Genomic DNA, 23,721 nt, shown 5'->3' on the forward strand with positions numbered 1-23,721 from the left:
CGCGGCGTCCAGGCGGGACGATGGGAAACGGGATGTGCTCCCGAAAGCAGAAGCGGATCTTCCAGACGCTGCTGCTGCTGACCGTGGTGTTCGGCTTTCTCTACGGCGCGATGCTCTACTACGAGCTGCAGACCCAGCTGCGGAAAGCCGAGGCGGTGGCGCTCAAGTACCAGCAGCACCAGGAGTCCCTCTCCGCCCAGCTCCAAGGTACGCTGGACGCGCGGCCGCGGCCAACTTTGCCCTGCGCCGCCGCCCTCGCCCCGGCTGCAGAAGTGGCTCTGGGGAGCCGTTGGCCCTGCGGGTGCCACCTTTGACCTTCAGGGACTTCAGGAGAGAGCGGTGCAGGGTGCCTGACCCCGAGTGACAGGGAGGATGACATCCCCATCCTCCCACCTCCTTCCAGCGGTTACGTTTGAAATCCATAGCCGCAGCGGGTGCCGGGCCGGGCGCCTGGTGGGCGGTGCAGAGTCTGTGCCCAAGCACTGTCAGAGGCCGGCCGCAGTCGGGCAGGGCAGGCAAGTTAGCCTCCTGCTGCTCCCACCCACCCACTGAGAGCAGGGTTCCGTGCGTTCTAGGCATTTGCTTTCCAGCTGACTTTCAGCTGGACATGGGAGTTTGGCGGGGATTTCTCAAACTGTGTTGTTTTTCAAGGAAAAATTAAGCTATGACCCAGCAGTTCAATCTAATGCCCCAGTCGAATTAATCTAGGTCTCCTCGCTTCTTACTCTGTGAGTTGAGTAGGGTGACGTTCGTGGTGTTGGACGTGTTGGGAAAGTCTGCACTCACCGTGCAGGCTCTTAGTTATCCCAGAGAAGGGCTGAGTTTGTCTCGTACCTTGCCTTGGGAAGTCGGAGGAGAAACAGTGTTAAACTTTGTCAGACGCGACGTTTACAACTTGAGCAAGACCCCTGGAAAGACTTAAACTGTGTATCCTGTTTCAGAATGTTACTTAACATGAATTTCAAAAACATAAATGATCCAGGACTGCACAGTGAGTACCCTGTGGTCTCGTTAACTCGGCGTCATCCTATACACATTATTTTGAAAGCTTTTAGTTGTGCTTGTGGTTAAACTAGCCCAAAAGTAATAGTAAAAAGCTGCAAGTAGTGAAATGTTGACAGTCTGCTGATAATGCCAGCATGGTTTGTTTCCTATTACTAGGCAGATACAAGCTGGAGGGGTGTCTCTGTCTGCCTATATGTATACAAATAGAAAACACATGCCTTTTTGTTGCTCGAGCTTTTCTGAGTGTTTTCTAGTAAAAAATGTAAGATGAGAGAAAATGATACACAGCTGATTGCTTGGTCTTATTTGCTTTTCCCAACTGGGAAAGAAAGAAAGTATTTTTAGCTTACTGGAACTGCATAGCCACAGGCAGTGAAATTATGTGGCCAGGATAGGTTCAAGGGGAAAACTTGTTTTTGTGTACTCTGAGGCTTCAAAACGTTTTCTTTACATTTGTTAAAATTTACCCATGAGTTATTGTTGGTTATTTACTTAGAAGACCTCAGCAGCTTCCCTGCAAAGTTCAGGACAGACTAAGGGAAGAGCTTGGGAACGTGCAATACCAGGACTGTTCACACACGTGGCTGGACGGGGTCTGTATGTTGGGTTAAATGAGGCAGGTGCCTTGGCCTCTCGGTTTACCCCTGAACTAAACTCCCTTGAAGACAAGGGTCTGCCCATGTGTCTTCACCATGGCTTCCTCTGTACTGCCCAGTGTCTGCCTCTCAGGAGAGCAGTCAGTTCATGTTTACACAACCACCACAGCAACATCATCCTAAACCGTGGTGAGGAAATGAATCCCAGGCACTTTGTCTGCTTGCTTAGGCTTTGCTTTTTGAAAACCTAATAAAGCAACACCAAAATATTTTGCTCAAGTAGCTCCTTTGCCTCAACTGCCATTGCTAGACCTCATTGACTGAGGCCCCTGGTTTTGAATCTTGGCTTTTATTTGCAGTGTTCTGGTTTGAAAATGTCATTTTCCTTTCGCTTTTATTTGTCTTCTTTTGGTGTGGCAGGGGGGAGAGGTGGTAAATGGTCATACGGTATCATTAGAAAATGTACAAGGTTTGCTTGGCAACCACAGATGAAAATGTTATACCTAGTTTGAACGACTGGACCTAAGGTTCATTTCTTAATTTACTCCTCTGTCATCTCCTCTTGAATTGTGGTGCTACAACACTTACAGTGTGGTTGCGCATGTAGAGTTACTTCACAAGTAGGCTAAAGTTTCTTTCTTTTTTTTTTTTTAAGGGATTTACTGTTGACTTTTATAGCATTTATTTTGGATTTGACATCTGCAGGCCATTTAATGAACATTTTCTGATGGTATGCAGTTTTCCCTCCTCTTTTCCAATGACATATTACTCAGGAGTACTTTCTCACCCATGTAGATGGGTTTTTAGGGATTTAGATGACCCAGTCTTCAGATTTGTTTAGTTAGGTGGAATCTATTGTTTTGTACTGGGTTGAAATCAGAGCTAATTAAGAGAGGCTTTCTTTTTAAAAAGTGGGCCTGTATTGGGACCAGCGGTTGGTGTAATGGCTATGTCACTGGACCCCTATGTAGTCGACCATGGTTCGAGTCCTGGATCCGGTGGCTTAAACTCATGCCCGACACATGTGCATGTGTGCCCAAGATCCCGAGAGGAAAATGGAGGAGAAGGAATTGCGGCCTGGCCATCCCCCCTGGGGGGGGGTGTGTGATTTCTCACTTTCTGTCTCTATGTCTCTCTCTGTCTTTCTGGCAAGCGCATGCGCCCTATAGCAAAAACCTCTCTGAAAAAATAAATATTAATAAGTCAGCCTATAATGTAATGGTATACATTTGTTACATGAGCATTTAGGTCATCTTCAGTTTAAGAATGGGTTATACTTCAGAGATTAATTGAAAGTAGGTTACTTCTAACCCCAACTGCATGTTGTTATAAAATATTCCCATAAATAGACAGTGGAAAGTGACATGGAGAAAGTTCTAGGCAGCCTCCCTCTCCACTAAAAATGACGCCTATGCCTGTCTGTCTATCCATCTGTCATCCATGGAAGTACCTTCTACACTAGCACCTTAATTATACTGTGGAGTGAAGCAGAGGTCATATACTTTCTGGTGGTAGAGGCAGTGACAGCCTTTGGCCACCACGGTGTGTAATTAAGCTTTAAAGTGTTTTTAGGGCTGGCTCCATAGTCCAGCAGTCATGCACTGCTCAGGAAAATCCAGATCTGTCATGGTGGCTGCAGTTTGAATCCCTGGTCCTGGTCAGCCTTAAACACACCAAGCACACATGCCAGTGCCCATGAACCAATGGGCTGGAGCTCTGGAGGGAGGGGATGGCCACGTGACCAGACCCCCAATGTGGAGGTTAGTCCTCTGTTTTTCTCACTTGCAAATGGTTTATCATGAATAAAGAAGAAATGAAAAAAAAATTAATCTGCTTTCACATGAGCCACGCTGTGATCTCTGTGTCTAAAGGAGGTGTCTCTTGGTCCAACTGCCCCTTGGAATCACCTGGAAGCCTCCCAACCCAATTAAATCACAGTCTAGGCAGTTGAACTCAGGCCTCAATAGTCTTTTCTTTTTGGAGAAGTTTTTGCTATAGGGCATGTGCACTTGCCAGAAAGACAGAGACAGAGAGACAGAAAGCGAGAAATCACCCCCCCCCCCAGGAGGGATGGCCACGCCGCAATCTCTTATCCTCCATTCTCTTCTTGGGATCTTGGGCACATACGCACATGCGCCCAGCGTGAGTTTAAGCCGCTGGATCTGGAACGTAAACCATGGTTGACTACATGGGAGTTCAGTGACATAGCCATTATGACATCTGCTGGTCCCAGGCCTCAGTAGTCTTTAGAGCTTCCTAGGTGAGTCCATCTGCAGCCAAGGTTGAGAACCACAGCTCTATAATCTTAAAATGGAGCCAGTTAATGTATAGTTTACTTGGTTGGCCTGAAGGACATTTGAATTATTTTATTTTTATCCCAAGCATGTGATTATAAGCAGACTGGTTTCTAGACTATGATTCAATGTCTAGTTCTGCAATTGTTTTTTTTGGTATGTATTTGGGCACTTTTTTAGTTTTGCTGTAGGGTGCCTGTATTCACTAGAGAAAGACAGAGAGGGAGGGAGAAGTAATCCCCCAAGGGGATTGGCCGAGCTGCAGTCCCTTCTCTACGCTCCTCTTGGGATTTCGAGCATGTGCACACACGTACCCAACGTGCTTGTCAAGCTGTCACTTCCTGAGCTCAGACTGCTCAGTTGGCCATGTGGGATCCAGCCACCTTAACCTCCATGCCATCTGCTGGCCCTTATTTTTCTGATTTGTAAATGGGGATTTGAATGATCTCTTGTTAGAACCAAGCGAGATAATGCCTGTAGAACTCTTAGTGCATATTCGGCACATGGTAGGTACTGTGTATTCATGATTAGCTCTTGTTATAATCAGAGGTAAGACAGTTCATCTCTTTCCAGGTGTATCATGGGTAAACTTTTGAAATCGGCACAATTTGTTTTTGTTTTAGAAAGATTTTTGCTATAGGGTGCATGCACTCGCTGGAGAGAGAGAGAAAGAGAGAGAGAGAGAGCAAGAAATCACCCCTAAGGGGGCATGAGCATGCCCCATTCCCTTCTCTTCCATTCTCCCCTGGGGATTTTGGGCACACACACACACACACACACACACACACACACACCTGCCAAGCCACATTGTCTGGAACTGGAACCACAGTCAATTACATGGGAGTCCAGTGACGTGGCCATTATGGTGTCTGCTGGTCTCAGCACAATTTGTTTTTATTGTTAGCCAGTTCCTTTTACTATATCTAAATGAACTTGGAGGAAAATAGGTGAACTGGCATCCACCCAATATACTTCACTCAGGAAAAAGGACCTTCCTTGAAATTTAAATGTCGAGTTGGGTGAGGAAAATAGGTGAACTGGCATCTACCCAATATACTTCACTCAGGAAAAGACCTTCCTTGAAATTTAAATGTCGAGTTGGGGTAGGTTACTGATTAACTCACCTCTGGATCATATCAGATTAGGTGAGGATGTGACTCCTAAGCCAATAACCATGTGCAGTCAGATCTGGGAGAGAGAAATAGCTACTTAAGTTTTTTCTTTTTTTTTTAAGGTGCTTAGTATCAAGATAGGGAGACAGGGAACTTCACATTCCCAAAACAACTTATTATAATATTGCAATGCTTTTGGTCTCCTGATAATGACCAGAAACCATTAAGAAAACATTTATATAATGTTTTATATGCTCCTATTCTAGTAACTGTATTACAACTATTTAAATATCAAAAAGTTTGGGGCTTCTGAGTGTCATATTTGTTATTTAAATGATTGTCTTTGCATCAAGCTCTCCTAAGGCCTAAGATAGGCCACCAGGCTAAACAAGAACACAGCATATTGTAGTTACTAAATTTGCTTTAAAAAGTCTCCTCTATCCCAGGATCAGGCTCTTTGTTATGTTACTCCTCCATCGCCAGGGCCTGGTGTCTGGCGTACAGTAGAGCTCACCAAGTAGGAGGTCTGTACCGATGACTTTTGCTCCCTGCCCATGAATATGGTCCTATACTGTGGGCAGTGAAGTCCAGTGATGTAGGCTGAAGGGTCTGAGCACTCGCTTTGATTTCCTGCCCTTTTTTTCACTAGCTCTATGATCCTGGGCAAGTTATTAATTCTCTATGACATAGTTTTTCATATTATTAGGATCACAGAGCACATAACAGTTTGTCATGTGGCCCAATAGCATTCACTACTGTACAATTCTCAGCAACACGCATCTTGCATATTTGACTACTGGGAAAGCAAACATCCAAGAAAGAAGTTCACGACTTACACGTGCGCGTGGGCACTGTGTGGTAGATGTGTAGTCGACCCCCCTTAGCAGGGGTTCTGTTTCTTGTGGTCGCCCATGGCCTAAAAATATTACATGAAAAATTCCAGAAATCAACAATTCATACATTTCAAATTGAGTGTGGTTCTGAGTCGTGTAGACATCCCCTGCCCTGCCTTGTCTTGTCTGGGACATGAGTCATCCCTTTGGTGTGTGTACCTGCACTGTTCACTGTCAGTCACCTCTGAGCCTTCTCCGTTATCAGATGCGATTGCAGGCACCCTGGGGGCTCCCCGCGGGTAAGTTAGGACTTATAAACTTCAGCTAGACACTGCTTACTAAATGAATGTCTTCACCGAAGTACACATTATGATTAAAAGGAGATATTTAGGGCCAGCAGGTGGCTTGGAGGTTAAGGTGCTGGATCCCACATGGCCAACTTTGTGGTTCAAGTCTTGGACCTGGTGGCTTGAAAATCACACCAGGCGTGTGTGTGTGTGTGTGTGTGTGTGTCTGTCTGTCTGTCTGTCTCTCTCTCTCTCTCTCTCTCTCTTTCTGTCCCAAATCCCAAGAGAATAGAAGAGGGGATTGCAGTGTGGCCATCCCCTCGGGGGAGGGGAGTATGGGTGATTTCTTTCTCTCTCTCTCTCTGCATCTCTGATAAACAAGCCACCAAAAATAAAAACTTTAAAAAAAAAAAAAAGGTGTTAAAGGTGTTTATCAAGTTGTTTTTAATTCTGTACCGTTTAGAACTTCCATTTAAGTTCAGTTCTTTTTTATTTGTATGCAAAGTTATTCTGTGAATAAAAGATGAACAGTAGATACCTTCTGAAACTCTGACCCACTGAAGCACTGTGTTACATATGTATGATTTGCACAAGAATCTCATTTGTATGCAAAATTATTCTGTGAATAAAAGATGAACGGTAGATACCTTTTGAAACTCTGACCCACTGAATCACTCTGTTACATATGTATGATTTGCACAAGAATCTCCAACTGATCCCACCCGTGGCCGCCTTAGTCATCCTTGCAAGGTGGTTCATGCCGGCTCTGAAATGAGAGTCCTGGTGCCTGAATATACCCTGGGGGATCGTGTTCGGAGGCCTTTAGTGTACATCCCAAGTCCATCAGACACCTTGCATTTTTTATTTTTCATTCTTTCGTGTTTTGGCAAGGACAGTTTCCCTGTAGGGCCCGGGCATAAGAACAGATTTTGGTGGCTGAAGATGTGAATTTAGTTGGAGAAATGACTGACAGAGATGGTGGGGCTGGAAAGTAAAGGAGGAGAAATCTCAGGCAGAAAGGCAGAGGAGTTGATGGCTTTGCAGAGCACTGAACCAGGTTCTGTTCCTGCCTTTATGTCCAGAAGAGAAGGCAGCAGGTGACGGTCAGGAAGGTGGTTTTGGGGACCAGACCTGGTTTGAATACTGGAGTTGCGGTTGGTCGTGGGGCTTTCCGTAGGTCAGTAACCTCTGAACTTCAGTTTCCATTTGAATTGGATCTAGGGATGTCTGTCTGACAAGCTCGGACAAATTAGGAACAAAACATCCGAAGTGACCAGCTCGTGCCCTGAAGGGCTACCACCACCACTTTCTAGGTGACCAGGACTACCTGCTGGTTTAGTCTGGGGCTTCCATGGATACTGTTAGGTCAGGTTGTAGGAAAAGTCATGATGCATTTTTTGCACAGAAAAATATGCATGACTTTTCTGACGACCTAACATTTTGCTTACCTTTTACTGCATCCAGTAGGTAACAGTGTTATTAGTTGTGCCTGTGTATGTGTGTGTGTGTGTGTGTGTGTGTGTGTGTTTCAGAACTATGTGCCCAGCTGGGCTAAAATATTTTTTTATTTAAGACCCTCTCATTCCATCTTTTCTACCCTTTTTACCCTTTTTTTAGGAAGAAAAAAAACTGAAAATGCTTTACTTACATGATAGCAGTAAGAGTTGCTCTTTTTCATTTTGACTACTAAGTGCTATTTTATCACTGAGGACAAAATGTTTAAGCTACGTTTGCCAGTAAGGGCTTTGTGGGTTTTGTAGCTTTGTTTGCAAGTGAAGGTCCTATACATATGTGAAAAACATAACTTTCTTATTAAAAGTAGATTTCCCTTTCAGCCACTATTATTTTGGGAATTAATTTATTTTGCTATTTTGTTGTAATGAATTAAAAATCTATTTGCAGAAGTTAAATTATTTCATACACAAAAAAATTACTGAGTGCTTTTCATTCCAGGTACCATGCTAATAAGCACATTACATGCATTATGTCATTGAGCAGTGACATTATCACTTTCCTGTGAATGAACAATCTGAGGCTTAGAAAGGTTAATTAACTTGCCACTGTCACGATCTGCTCTAACGAAACCAAGCTTAAAAACCTAATCTGACTTTTTAGCTGTGTTTTTTTTCCATGCTATACCGTTGCCCTCAAAATTATTTTAGTATCTCTCATGACGATATTAATAGTTTGAGAAAGTAGGTTAAGTGGTTCCTATGAGGATTTAAATAACATTTAAAGGGAGAAATAACAGGTGTGACTATTTGATGTAGCATTTCAAAGGTGTAGGGCATTCCCTGCTGTTGAGAAAAGTGTTTTGGTTGATACTGGAGTTGATTTTAGGTGGCCTGCAGGGGCTTCCTGACATCAGCTCTATGCGGAAAGACGTCTAATTTCCATTTAGTGCTTCCTTGACAATTGAAGAAGAAACTCTCAGTTTGATACTAGACATTCCCTCCAAGATGTGGTTGTCCATCTGTCTTTCCAAACAAAACAAATTTTAGGCAGCCAATGACCTGATAGCCAGAAGTTTATTTATTGTCTTATTGTATTTAATTTTTAATTAAGTAAGCCATTAATGACCATCCTTGAATGCCATGAAAATTACACATTTAATGTACAAGGTAGTGGTGTAAATGTAATTTTTAGAAGTTTGTTTTAGGGGGAAAAGTGAATGTTTGGTAATATTTGGCACCTGTGCAGGTTTTGCCTGGGTGTGGTAAGAACTCATGGGAGGGGTACTTCTATGTCTGCAGTTTAGGAATGCATTAGCTGGCCAAAGAGGACTCTAGCACCGAATTTTATAGTTAATGGACTGAATTCCGAATGGCTTACCACATGTCTCAAGCTGAGCCCAGAGCCCACAAATCCTGATTTCCAGTGCAAGATGGCATTCCCCGGCTCCGTGCTGCCCCTGGAGACCAGCAGCACCCTCTTCTCAGTTTGGCAGAAATGGGCAATACTGTTTTAAACAATACTGTGTATTTCTGGATGACTTTTTTTTTTTTTTTTAAGATTTTTGCCCCAGGGCTTGTGCACTCACTAGAGACAGACAAGGAAAGAGAAAGTGAGGAATCACGCCCTGTAGGAATGCCCACACACCTGTCCTTTCTCCCCCATTCTCTTCTTGGAATTTTCAAGCCATGGGACCTGGGACTCAAACCATGGCCAGCCATGTGGGAGTCCAGTGCCCTAACCACTGTACCATCTGCTGGCTCCTGAATAGCTTGATTGTATTCTTTGTTTTTATTGGCCCACGAGAACTTATATAGAAGACATGTCAGTCATTGACCTTCACTAATAAGCTTCACTAAATAGGCTTGTAGCCTGGAGGGACATTGGCATGAAATAAATTGCTCTCTGTAACAGTATGATGTTTAAAGAAATATTGCTTGGCTCTAACTTCAGATATAAATTGTCACAATATGATAGTGAATAGAAAAGTGAAAGATGTGCTGTCACCCTGAAGGATAGAACATTTGCTTTCCTTTGGGAGTAAGTGAATTTAAAAAATGATCATAGATAATGATTTTAGGAGAGTCAACATTGTTCCCGGCTCACATCTCATTTATAACACCTTTATTTTATTTTTTTCCATCTTTTTTTCCCCCTAGATTGCATATGCTCACTGGAATGAGACAGGGTTAGTGAGAGGGAAAGTGAGAAATCACTCCCTAGGGAGCAAGGCCACTCTGCAGTCCCTTTCCCTCCATTTTCCTCCTGGGATTTTAGACACGCATGCACATGTGCTAGCATGATTGTCAAATCCCCAGGTCTGGGACTTGAACCACGGTCGATGATGTGGGAATCCAGCACTTTAACTACCATGCCACCTGCTGGCCCCTATACCTTCTTTAATTGGAATTTTTATTATAACAACAACAAAAAAATCTCCAAATAAGATCATTAAGAGAGGTTTTACATTTCTCATGTGCTGTCTTGACAATAGTTACGATGCTATAAAATAAGTATGATAAACATAGAATAAAATTTGGCAGTTGGTAATCATTTGATTACAGAACAGTTTACTAAATTTTACCTTAGTGGGATTTAATGCTATAAATCTACGATTTGTGTGCTACTGCATTGGTATTTCAATCTTTTAACAGATATTTAGAGGGGGTTTTAAAAAATCTTTATATTCTATTTAAAGATTTGGATGCTGTAAAATAAGTTACATTATACTGATGTATACTTTCGCTAGAACCGGAAAGAGAAGTTTTCTTTACTGTAGAGGTGAGCGTCACCTCAAATGCCAGAAGTCACTCAAATTTGATCCGGGTGTGGAAGAGGGTCCTTTGAGTGCAGTTCCTGAAGTGTAACTCTTCAGGTGCAGTGTCTCTTCATGTTAGACCTGGGAAACTAGAGAGTTGAATGATCTGCCTTCAACACAACCAACGTAGAGGGATAAGACAGATATCTCGATATTGCTATTCAAACAAGGTAGCGTGTCTGAGGGGCGGAGGAGTTACTGGACCGTAGCATTTCTGAAATCCATGTAGGCCAATGCTTCTTTATTAGGTCGCATGGCCTGGGAATAATTCTTCACGGCTTTTGACTCTACCCTCTGGGTTCGTGGTTCCAGTCTCTGAGTCATCCCTCCTTGTTTATGAAGAAAGGTAGTTGTGTTTGCAGCTGATTCGATTTTCAGCCAGCTTCTTGCTAGGAGAATTTTGCATATCCATGGCCTCTTCTTATTTAGTCCTGTCCTTGTCCCGTTTCAGCCCATACTGGCAATATTTCTGCTGATACAGCCTTCTGAAACATTCCGTGGGTCTCCTGTGAATCTTCTTGGACTTTTCCCTCTTAGACAAAAGCATGCTCGCATAGTTCTTAGAGTTAAATTATTCTCTACTTCAGGCTTGTGCTGAGATAAGGGAGAGGAAATGCCCTGAAATTTCATGGAGACCTACAGAGAGGATGTGTAAAACTCTTGGGAGGTCCTTGGTCTGACTGAGTCCTACACTTGTACCACTTTTGATCTTTCCAAAGTCTTAACCAAAGAGTTTATAGCCGCACCTCCAGTTTTGCCTTTAGACCAGGTTTTCTTGGTAGTGCCCGGCGATTGATCTTTGCTTAGCAGCTTTTAAAACAATGTTACCGTTATTTGCTGTCTAAACAGACAGAATTTTTAAAACCACCAATTTTTATCCCCTTTGGTTTGACAGCACATCCCTCAATTTCTCTCTTTCTTTTCACAATTCAATATAAAACCATGAAAAGGAAAAAGGAAAACCATTACAAATGATGGGAACTCATATAAAGAAATAAATGCAAGTGCTTTTTAAGTTCATGTGACTTAAGAACTAATGAACCATTTTCAAATTTGAAAATAATATAAAAATGAAAATGTCTTCTGAATTATCAGCATACGTGTTTCCCAGCTTCACTGATCTGATCATGTATTTGTTTTAATATTGTTGGCTTAATAAAAATAGCTGTGTCTTCTGAGCTATTAAAAACAAAGCATAAAAAGAAACCAGGCAGCTTTTCAATTTTTAGAATTTTTTATTTTGCTATAGTGTGCGTATGCTTGCTGGAAAGAGACAGAGACAGAGACAGAGACAGAGAGAGAGAAAGTAAAAAAGCACCTCCCAGGGGGACGGTCACACCAAAATCCCTTCTACTCTATTCTCCTCCTGGGACTTTGGGCATGCACACACACTGCTGGCATGTTTTTCAAGCTGCCAGGACTCAAACCACGCAGTTGGCCTTGTGTGATCCAGCCACCTTTACCATTACACCAGTGGCTGGCCCGCCCACCCAGCCATATTAACTGGATGACTCAGTTCATATGGCTTTTTAAAAATTCCTTCCACATAACTGCGAGTGATTGCAGGTGCTAGCTGCAAGGAAGTGTGGGTATTGCTAAACCTTCTGCCCTACACAGGCTAGTTTTTGATAAACTTCTCCTCACTTTCATTTAGGCCCTTCCATCACTCTTCTGAGAAAAGTCCACATTCTGCTTAAGGTCTACTGATTCCTAAACCCCTCCCACCTCTAGATTTTCATGACAACACCCACTTCCAAACTCAGTGTTAGTTATCTGATGGCATAGCAGATCATCCCCAAGCTGACTTGTCTTAGATAAAGAAACGCTATCTGAGCGGTTTCTGTGGGAAAGGGATCTGGGCCTAGCTGGGGACTCCAGATGTCTTATGAGGTTGCAGTCAAACTGCCGAGAAGGCTTCGTTATTTCGTAACTTGCCTGGGAACCCAGCTGCAGTCGTGTTCGTTGCTCTATGATGAGACCAGGCAGAAGACTCAGCTGCAGTTTCTGGCCCACCCTAGAAGCTGGTGGCGGTGGTGCATACCTGCAGTCCCAGTCCCTTGGGAGGCTGGGACAGGAAGATTGCCACATAGTGAGACCCTGTATACAACTGAAAAACTAAACTGGGATCGAAGCGTCTGCTTCAGAGCTCATTCATGTGGTTGGCGGGCTTTAGAAGACCCACATCCAGTCCCACTCCTCGGGGCCTAGCGACAGGACCTCACAGTGTGACAGCTGGCTGTCATCAGGGCAGGAGAGCCAAGAGAGCAAGAGGGAGTGTCAGCACCCACGGTGACAGTGAAGACGGTCTAATAACCTCATCTTCGACGTGATCTCTCATTGCTTCTTTCAGTTTCCATTCATTAGAATGAAATCATCGAATTCGGCCCACGCTCAAGGGAAGGGGTTGTGAGATGGGAGTACACGAAGGTGGGGTGGTTGGGGGCCGCCTTGGGAGCCGCCTGCCAGCAGGAAGGTGAGAATATGCACTTGAATACTGTCACTGTCGGCTCTGGCAACATGGTGGTTACCCAGTCATCAGCTCCCACTTACTGAGCGCTGGCTGTGCTCCGGACACTGTTCTGAATTAGTTTCTGGGATTATTGGACTTTTTACTTTTGTGCAAATTATTATATAACAAACGCAATTTACCATTAAATTTGAAGTGTTATTAGGAAGAAGTGACATTTGAAATGATGGCACTTCAGAAGGAATTAATGTGGCGTTTAAGCCATCTGATCTGGAGGAGCTAAAATTCCACATGACTGTCCCAAGTGCAGACCCAGCTAGTAGGCTGTCCAGGAAAGTACCCAAGTGGATGGTATTATGTCTTTGGAGAGTTTCAAGACCCCCTGACAATATGTGGAAATTCCCCACTCCTGCAAAGTCCTGACTGGATTTTGTTGGCCAGGGGATAGCAGTGCAGCGTGTCTGTTCAGACAGTATTTCCACCTGCTTCAAGATTCGGAATGTGCTCTCTGACTTCACAGACCGCAGTCCCTGTTGAAGACCACCTCATTTGAAAGGAAATCTTTCCCCTCTCCCAGAGTTCTACTGGCTTTAAAAAATTAGCTTTGATTTAGGTGCATGGCTGATTATTTCAGCTTTTTCATTCACCCTTACCCCACAAGTCAAGTTTTAAAAAATAGCAATTTTTTGCATACATTCTTTTCTGATGTTAAAAAAATTGGAAGTTGAGTAGAAGAGCATATTGTGAAAATATAATTAAATGTCTTCTGAACAATTGTAGTTCCAAGTTTTAAGTATTCCTTATTCTCTTGAACTTTGTTTTTTTAAGAGAGATTTTTTTGCTGTAGGGTGTATGCATGTTCTGGAGAGACAGAGACAGAGAGACAGAAAACGTTCTGGAGAGACAGAGACAGAGAGACAGAAGGGAGAAGTCACCCCTCAGGAGGGGTGTCCATGCTATAATCCTTCTCCTCCATTCTTTTCTCAGCATTTTGGGCACGCATGCACACACACCTGGCATGAGTTCAAGCTGTCAGTCTGGGACTTGAACTATAGTCAGCTGCGTGGGAGCCTAGCAATATAACCATGACGCCATCTGCTGATCCCTCTCCTCTACATATTGTAATAATTAGAGAAATGAGATAAATAATTCCATTTTCTAATTACCTTCTATTCTACTTTCAAAAATATAGTATTGCATATCTATCTGTAAGAGATCGGATTAGTAAGTGGATCAAGAATATCTTGTCAAAACGTGTCAAGAGTCATGGAGAGTTCCTTTATTGTTGGTGAGAACTCGCTGTTGAATTTCTGCAGAATTAGTGATTGTCTTCCTACACCCACTACAGATGTGGGTGCCATGTCTTAGAAGCTCATGAAAAATTTATACTTTTCAGATTGCTTTATAGTCATGATATAATTTGCTCCCCAAAACAACCGTATCTTATGGAGTAATGCAACATACCATATTGTTATTATATTATTTATTTATTTATTTTTGGGAGAGGTTTTTGCCTTAGGGTGCATGTGCTGACCAGAGAGAGAGACAGAGACAGACACACACACACACACACACACACACACACACACACCACACACGATGAGAGAGAAAGTGAGAAATCACTCTCCAGGGAGGATGGCCACACTGTAATCCCTTCTTCTCCATTCTCCTCCCAGGATCTTGGGCATGTACACACCTGTGCCCAGCATGAGTTTCAAGCCACCAGGACCGAGACTCGAATCATGGTCACATGTGGGAGTCCAGTGACATCACTGCTGAGACACCTGCTGCCGCCATCGTTTGTATTATTTTAATTAATTATTTATTTATATTTATATTATTTTAAATTTGGACACACAAAATTCACACAGCAAGACAGTGACATGGTAGGGAATAAAGCTAAAGTTGCTTGAATCTTAACTCAGGGATCTTAACAGTGCAATCCTCAGTTTCTAAGATGCCCTCACTCTGAAACTGACAATGAGTTTTGCAGCATTCCAAAAATGCAGTTTCTGACCTTGTTCCCACAGAGGACACTCTACCCTTTGCAGATTCTGCCAAGGACTGAGACCATCCTGGACAGCGGCTCTCCTTAGAGTTCCCCTACACCGCCCTTGCCCATATCTGCTCCCTGTGTCTGTGGAAGGTGCTCAGGGTGCCCGCCTCACACGCAGCACCTGGCTGCGTCCTGCCATCCGAGCAGGTCATGTTTACCTTGCTCCTTCTGGATCTCCCATGCCTGGAGGCCCAGGCAGCTGGCCCGGGACTGGGCCCAGAGAGATGGGGTGGAAGTCACTAGAGTGGACTCGGCTTCATCACCTTTTCTTGTCTATCTCTGGCACATTGTCCTTGATTCACAATCAGGCACTTAGGCTGTCCCTTACCTTGACATCTTGCCTTTTAGAATCCTCTGCATCCTGGGGTGTAGACAGGGTTTCAGCCCTTGCTGGGGTCCCACTGACGTTCACCACAGGTCCCCCCTCCTGATACCATCTTCAGCTTCACCTTGACTTCACAGGAGCTTTGAAGCTCACCAGTGAACTGATTTTCCAGCTGTGTGGTTAAGTTTCCAGATGTAGAAATCAAATCACTCATCCACATAAATCAGAGATTGAGAGAACAGGAAACTTCATAGAGCCTAGGTTACAAATACCAGCATATGGATGTTTTGGTCTGGCCTCTGTAGTACTCTGAAAAAACTCATGGCAGTGTCTACATGAAAAAAGAAGGATATTTTACACAAACATCCAGATTTTCAACTTGGTTTGAAAAGTCATAAGATCCTTCAATACTGGGCCTGCAGTGCCGTGTGGTGGATGACTGGCTGCCCGTCCAGAATGCAGAATGTGGATATCAGTTGCCCAACGTGTCCACTGTGGTCCTACTGGTCATTTGTATCCCGGGGCTGGCTTCAGTGAGCACCTGAGCTTTTCATTCTTTATCTCTAAGAACTTCTTTAGCCAGGGAAAAAAGTAAGCCTCAGGGAATGGAATGACTTGACCACTGGTCATGCGTGGCCCAAGCACCAGCCATGCAGCCAGTGTAACCAAGGAACAGAGTCTCAGATTTTATTTACTGTTAATTAATGTAACTCTAATTTTTTTTTTAAAGATATTTTTTGCTGTAGGGTGTTTGTGTTTGCTGGAGACACAGAGAGAGACAGAGAAAGAGAAAGTAAGAAACCACCCTCCAGGGAGCTTGGCCACACTGCATTCCCTTTTCCTCCCTTCTCCTCTCAGGATTTTGGGCATACGGGCACATTACACCTGGTGTGAGTTTCAAGCTGCCAGGGACAAGGGTCCAAATCACAGTCGACTGTGTGGAAGCCCAGCGCCCTAACCACTATGCCACCTGCTGGCCCCAGTTAAATATTCTTTGGGTGAAATACGTTATTGTTCCGGTGGAACTACATTTCAGCTTAACTACGGTGTCCCGGAAGATGTTGTCAGTGTGTGGCAGTGCATGGACACATTCTCCTCTCGAAAATGGTCTGCTGAGGAATTCTCTGTTGGCTAGCACTGCGCTGACAAAGGTCACACAGCTTGTTGATGGCACACATGGAAATTTGTCAGGGCTCTACAGTTCTAACCGTGTTTCTATCTCCGTCACTAAAGTGTTACCCAACTTTCCTCTGAATTCTTGAAACTTTTTCATTGTAACATAGAGTCTCACTGACCCCTGTAGGCATTTGTTTTCTCTCTTCTATCTCTGTCACTAAAGTGTTACCCAACTTTTTCATTGTATTCTGAATTCTTGAAACTTTTTCATTGTAACATAGAGTCTCACTGACCCCTGTAGGCATTTGTTTTCTCTCCTTTTTTTTTTTTTTTTTGCATTGTTTGTAACATGAAAGATACTTGATATAAAAGAAAACGTAACATTGTATATTGTCAACAATAATAGAAAGATACTTTGGAAGATTAATTTAAAAATTAAATTTGTGACCTTTTTTTGTAACCCTTCATCTACAGTGATGCCATGTCATTTTCTCTGGATTCTTTCTGTAAGAAAACAAATTATTGTTAGTCGCCAGAAGGTGTATATGCTCAGAGAGAGAGATGGGGTTAGGTGGCCCCACACGAGGCCGTGAGTGGTCCTCTACGATCTCGTTCCTCCATTTATTTATCCTATCCTGTTGAGATTCTTAGCATGTCTGCACTTGTGCTGGAGTGTTTTTCAAACAACCGGGGCCATGATTCAGATCACAGTCAGCCACGTGGGGTCCGGTTCCCTTAACTGCTAGGCTACAGGGCCAACCCAGAAACCAATTTTTAATGTATTCAAAATGACCCTGTTTGCTTTTGGAAGAGATATACTGTATATTAAAATATAATGTAAATCTGATTATATATTGCAGCTTTAAAACTGGGCAAAAATTATTAGACCTAAATTATGCTCAGTTTTTATATTTTATACATTAAAAATACTTTTTTTTTTAAAGGTTTTTGCCATAGGTCATGTGTTCTTACAGGGAGACTGAGACAGTGAGAAGGACAGTGAGAAATCATCCCCCCTGGGGGGTGGCCATGCCACAATCTCTTATCCTCAATCCTCCTCCCAGAATTCTGGGCACGTGTGCACACGTACCCAGTGTGACTTTCAAGTCACTGGGTCTGGGACTTAAACCACAGTCAGCCACAGTGGGAGTCTAACCCTGCAGTCTGCTATGTGGGATCCAGCTGCCCCAGTCACCAGACCACTGGGTGGCCTTATGTATTTATTTTTTGAAGAGAATGAAAACAGGTCCAACTCTTGCCATTTGCTAAATTAATTTCCTGAAGCAAGTTCACAAATCTCTGGTTTGGAAACGCCACTTCTCACTGGGAAAATTCCTAGTGTAACTGAGAATGCAAGAGGAGCATTGTGGAATTAACTCAGCTACCTGGCGGGTGGGTGGTCTAACCTTCAGATTGCTTTTAAGCTAAAATTTTGTGATTTAAAAAATTCTGAGATGCTAACTTAAGTGAACAGTGATGAAGATAATAATCCATATGAGTTATGCTTAGGCATTTGTTAATACAGTTTAAGTTTTCACAAGTATAGTTTTACTTTATTATGTGTAAATGACAAAAAAGACAAGGACATTTTTAGACTTGGTCCATAAAAATCTCTTTAATTTTAGTTGCATGAACTTGTGTTAGGCTGTGTTTACCATCAAATTATGATAGAAAAAATTTAAAATATATTTTTGCAAATAAAAATCTGTCCCACTTAACTTTTTAAAGAATACTGTTCTAAGTAACTTGGGAACATAAAAGGAAGGATCTCTTTAGATCTAAAGAATTAGATTCCAATCTTTTGGGTCATTGGAATAGTCATACGTATCTTCCTATGCAAAAATGTATCATTACTTTTCTGATGATTCTATGGTAACTGAGGCAGGTACTGAAAGTATTGATATCCAAAAGTAGTAAATTGTACATAGTGACATCTTTTAATTCAAGATTTTTACCAGTTTCTACTAGCTTCCCTTGCCAGCACTCATTATTTTCACCTAGAAATTCTGGAAGGAAACTACTCAGAAACTTCTGAAAAACAAAGGTTCAAGAGTAGATCAGATGTTTATACCTAGGTCATTGTATTACTTCCAATTCATTAGGAAGACTGCTCGATTAATTGTGGAAACATTGAGGTTGCACGTTATAACTTGAGTTTCTTGAAATATGGTTTATTCATATATTTACCTCTAGAAATTATACTTTCGTTATAGAATGAATGTCTTTATTTCTATGACTTTTTTTTCCCTTCTTCTTTATTTGAAAAAAAATTTCGGGGTCAGCTTCCTGGTTCAGAGCTACTGTGTTAATCAAGAAGAGCTGGCTCCTACATGGTGACTGGGCTTGAATGCCTGACTCAGCCAGTGTGAAACTCACGCGTGAGTGCCCAAGGTCTGAGGGGCTGGAAGGGGGTCTGTGGTATCACCAGACCCTGTGGGGGATGCTCATCTCTCTCTTGCTCTTTTTCTTTCATGCCCATAGGCACACGCTCTGTCTTAAATAAAGAAAAACGTTTCCATTCCATTTGCTAAGATACAATATAGCAAAAAGATACTGTTAATTTTCTAAGATAGAGAAAATGTGCCAATGCAGCTACATAAGTAGCCATGTAAAGATACAAAAGAGTCTACTTGTTAGTTTTTGTTATGCAACAATTGCAAAATCCCAGTGGGTTACAGTACAGAGTCAGTGTAACCAATGGACTCATGTTCCTAGGTTTGCAGATTTGCCCAGGTTTGGAAAGTATGGTCTGGGCCTGGCTGGACCTGAATTGCCTGTGCCCGGACCTGGACAACAGGTTTGTGGTCACTTTCAGGTCACCTTCACACCCCTCCATTCTGTGACTCAGACTGGAAGGACAGTATCTACTTGGGGATGCTCTTCTCATGGGTCACAGAAACTCAGGGGGACAAGTATTAACACCTTGCAGGTGGCACACTGTCACTCCTCTCCACTTCCTGTTAGCCAGATGAGTCACACAGATGAGCCCCTTGTTGAGGTGGGGAGAGTACTCTGGCCACCAAGGTCAGCACTGCAGAGTGCGTGACAGGCAGGGGTGCGTAACTGCAGGGGACTGGGGTTAAGGGTCATGGATGAGCCCTCTGCCACAGCCAGTGCGTGCAATGTGAGGCAAAAGGAGACTTCTTTATTGAAGACTCATTTTACAGATTTGATACTGACTTTTAAAAAGATTAACATCAAATAACATAATCTTACTTATTCGTGTATTTCTAGGCAGAGGAAATGAGTTTATAACAAGCAAGTACGTAGCATAAATTTTTTTTTTTTTTTAAGAGAGAAAAATTTTTGCTATAGGGCATGTGCACTCGCTGGAGACACAGAGACAGAAAGTGAGAAATCACCCCCAACGGGGCATGGCCAGGCCACAGTTCCTCCTTCTCCTCCTTTATTCTTCTCTCAAAATTTTCACACACATGTGCCCAGCATGAGTTTTAAGCCACCAGGTCTGGGACCCAAACCACAGTTGACTATGTGGGAGTCTAGTGACATAACCATTATACCACCTGCTGGTCCTGCACCTAGAATAAATCTAAACAAAAGGCAATAAGTATATGTTATTTACAATTTTTTTCTGAAGTACCCACTGTCCACAGTTCTCTTTAGGGATGTAAATTTGATTATTTAAGAGTTGCCATAAAAAATAGAGTGAAATGATTAGCAGATGGCATAATTATTATGTCACTGGACTTGACTGCAGTTCGAGCCCAGACCAGATGACTTAAAAACTCATGCTGGGCACGTGTGCCTGACTGCCCAAAATCCTGAGAGTAGAATGGAGAAGGGCTTGTGGCATGGCCATCCTCCTGTGTGTGTGGAGGGGTGATTTCTTGCTTTCTGTCCCCGTCTCTCCAGCCAACGCACACACTCTATAACAAAAATCTCTCAGAAAAACAAAAACAAAAACAAAACAAAACAAACAAACAAAAAATACCACAGAGTGTAAATGAAGCAGTCTGCATTAAAGGCTTTTCCCCTGGATTTTTATGAACATTCTTTCAGTACCCTAAGATAAGTAGAATCTCTGTTAAAATATCTCAAACATTTAATATGTTGATTTTTGCAGTTAAAAAAAGAAGATAAGCCATAAGATTTATTTTCAATACTAATTTATGCGGCTTAGAAAGTACTAGAAAAGAGTATGGACCCACATGTAGACTTGAGCATTTTAAATTTTGTGTAAATTTTTTTTTAAAAGATATCTGTCTTTGCTTTAAAAAAATGTTGCCTATTCACTTAGATTACTTTGTAATCATTGAAATGAAAAAAATAATATTTACTTGATGGTTGATCACCCAGCACAGCAACTCAGAATGTGTTTAACCTAGGCCTTGGGAAAAAGATGGTGAACCTGTAGCGAAGCAGATGCCTGTCTTTCTGTCCTTTTTAAGAACTTGCCTGATTTGAAGCATTTAAGATACCCTTACTTTTCAAGTTGCACATTCATTTCCTTTTCAACTTCACTTGTTACTTTCATGAAAGAGAGAAAGAGACAGAGACAGAGAGAGACAGGCACCACCAAAAGGGTCCTCATGCAGCAATCCACCCCCAGCCCCAGCCAGCGTGGATCATGGCGTCAGACTCCCGTTGTGTACAGGGAGGACCCAGGATGCGGACCTGGGACTTGCATGTCAAGGTTCAGTTGTGTCACCACGGTACCACCATCTGTCCTCAAGTTTTACTGCCATTCATTTCTTTCACTTTATGTAAGATCTGTGTGTGTGTGTGTGTGTGTGTGTATGCACACAGTGTGTCTGTGTGATTGAATATGTACAAGGAGTTATCAGAAAGGCCATAAAAATGTGTATTATGGAGAAGTTCTGCAAGTATTTTAAGAATGTTGGTACTAAAATAAACTCGTATTTTGCTTCAATTTTTTTTTGGAGAGTTTTGTTTTTTTTTGTTTTTTGTTTTTTTTGGTATAGGGCACATGTGCTCACCAGAATGACAGAGAGACAGAAAGCGAGAAATTAACCGCCCCCCTTCCCCCCCAGGAGGACTGGTCACACCACAATCCCTTCTCCTCTATTCTTCTCTCGGGATCTTGGGTACTCACGCATACTCGCTCAGCGTGAGTTTAAGCCACAGAGTCCAGGACTCGAACTGTGGTCGACCAAATGGGAGTCCAGTGACTAGCCATTATGCTAACTGCTGGTCCCAGCTTCCATTTTTCTATGAGCTTTATGAAGCACCTGTTTGTGCACGCACACATGTGTAGGCATGTGCATGACTTGTCAGTTATGTCGGCCTTCTTTATTAAGATAATACTAATAGCACTTTGTTCATATTTTTACTTTCTAAAACTTGATTCTACTGTCTCGGGTAAAGAATGTCAGCTGAAACTGATCTCCAGCTACACAAATACAGACTGGACATTTGCCTAGTCGTCTTGACATGCTTTTTGTGTCTTGATGGAAGAAGCAGTGGGGAGAGGCAGACTTTTTCAACACGATCATTTATGTACTTTCTGTGAACAGAGCCTGCCAGAAAATGTTCAGAGTAAGAACATGTAGATTCTTGTTCAACTCTGATAAATGCTGCATGAAACCGGTGAATTGTCTGCCAGCTACCAGTATGTTTGTTCTCTCGCTTAGCGAAATAGAGTGTTTCTTGTCGGTAACTCCTTTCCTTGGAAACAGGTTGTGTGGAATGAAAATTGGGCTCTACTTCTGTCTTGTTCTCCTTTTCCTTTTACACCCCCAGCTGATCATTTAAACACCTTCACAATCTGGTTGGCAGTAAGAGTACAGGCACCAAAAGGGACGTGCCCACTGACGGCTTCATTTTTGTAGGAAAAGGAAAATCTTGCTAGGCTCTGCAGTAGCTTAATTACAAGAGCTTATAATGTTTAACTCTCACACCTCCCAATTATTTTTTGAAATTTGAGTTCTGTCTTACAGAGCCCATCTAATTACTCTTTTGTCTAGGTCTATTCTGATGTTAACTGGGTCACTCAAAAACCACAACTTACGGCCTAATGTAGGCTACGTGGATACATTTTTATGTAGTGTTCATGTTACTTTCAAACTACCAGTACAGATCTCGAATCTTACCAAGCTGTATGTTTTTCATTCTAAAGACGTCCTATTCTGAGTTGCTGAAGATGGTATAGCCACCGTCTCTCTACCTGAATAGTAGACTTCCCCTTGGCGTGCTTGCCTCCATCTGTGGCATTTTACAAAGGATATTCTTTCAGATATAAATTAGGTGATGTTATTTCTCATGCTCTTTGAAGGAAATTTCAACTCTGCTCTTACCGCATTGCTGTACTTGAGTAACTATATTCTAGCCGCTCAGGCTTTTAGTTATGCCAGGCATATTCCAAGCTCACACCTTTCTCAGGGTCTTTTGGTTTTAAGTTTATTTATTTATTTCTTCTGAGAGAGAGCCAGGCAGACAGGTAGCTCAGCATCCTCACACCTCAGTTCACCCCCAGTCTCAGCTGGCTCAGATGGCAGGCGGGTGCACACCCAGCATGCCTCTGGGGAAGGGTGACCCTGTGACCCCAGGACCTGTCCCAGGCAGATCCATCGCTGGGTCATGGCCTGACCTGTTTCTCAGAGTCTCTATAGCTGCTCTTCCATTTTGTCAAGAATGTTCTTCCCTAAGATCTATTCATCAGTGGTCCCTCTTTATACCTGCCTCTGTTGAGGTTTCAACTTCTATCAGGTTTCAACTTCTTCGAAAGGCCTTTTCCTGAAAAGACAACTGTCTGTTGCTAAATGAAAGTACCCCAAAACTTAGCACCTTCAAGTAACCTATGTATAGTTTCCTGAGAGTAATGATTCCAGGTGCAGCTTAGCTGGATTATTCTAGCACAGGGTCGCTCACGACATTGTAATAAGCTGATAACAGGGACTAAGTCTTCCGGAGCGATCCTCTTCCCAACTGGCCCCTCCATAGACTGACTCGTACCCTCCTAACGTGGCAGCAAGAGTCCCATGAAGCGAGCTGTCCGGAGAGGAGGGGCCCCACGTGGAAGCTACTGTCCTTTATAAACTGGTCTTGGCAGTGGCGAATGTGGTCTCTCTGTCGATAAGCTCTTAATCACACAGACTCCTGCTGCAGCCTGGGGAGGGAGTGTGCAGGGTGTGATACCCTGGCCTTGGGGACTTGGGGGACAATCAGGAGGGCTGGCTACTGCTGCAGTGCTGCTGCCTTTGAGGCCATACAGGTTTCCTCTGCAAAGACTGAACTTTCCAGATTTTTGCCTCTGAACAGCTCTTCCTTTATGTATAAGGGGATATTCTGTACATGCACAAAGATGGTAATAGTGCATCCACCCAAGTACTCAGCTCTCGTGGTATTTTGTTTTCTTATGCACATACGAACATCAGAAATC

At 42.9% G+C, this 23,721-nt stretch overlaps 1 protein-coding gene across 1 annotated transcript in view; it reads left to right on the forward strand.

The window, feature by feature from the left end:
- The first annotated feature begins 6 nt into the window (after positions 1-6).
- Positions 7-23,721, forward strand: part of GOLIM4 (golgi integral membrane protein 4) — an 88,913-nt gene continuing 65,198 nt past the window's right edge. Inside the window, 1 exon segment of the mRNA XM_014588507.1 lies at positions 7-207. Within this exon segment, the coding sequence (XP_014443993.1) occupies positions 21-207 (187 nt within the window). The 5' untranslated portion in view covers positions 7-20.

This window comes from Tupaia chinensis, unplaced genomic scaffold, assembly GCF_000334495.1.
Source record: "Tupaia chinensis unplaced genomic scaffold, TupChi_1.0 Scaffold000281_1, whole genome shotgun sequence".
Taxonomy (NCBI): Eukaryota; Metazoa; Chordata; class Mammalia; order Scandentia; family Tupaiidae; genus Tupaia; species Tupaia belangeri.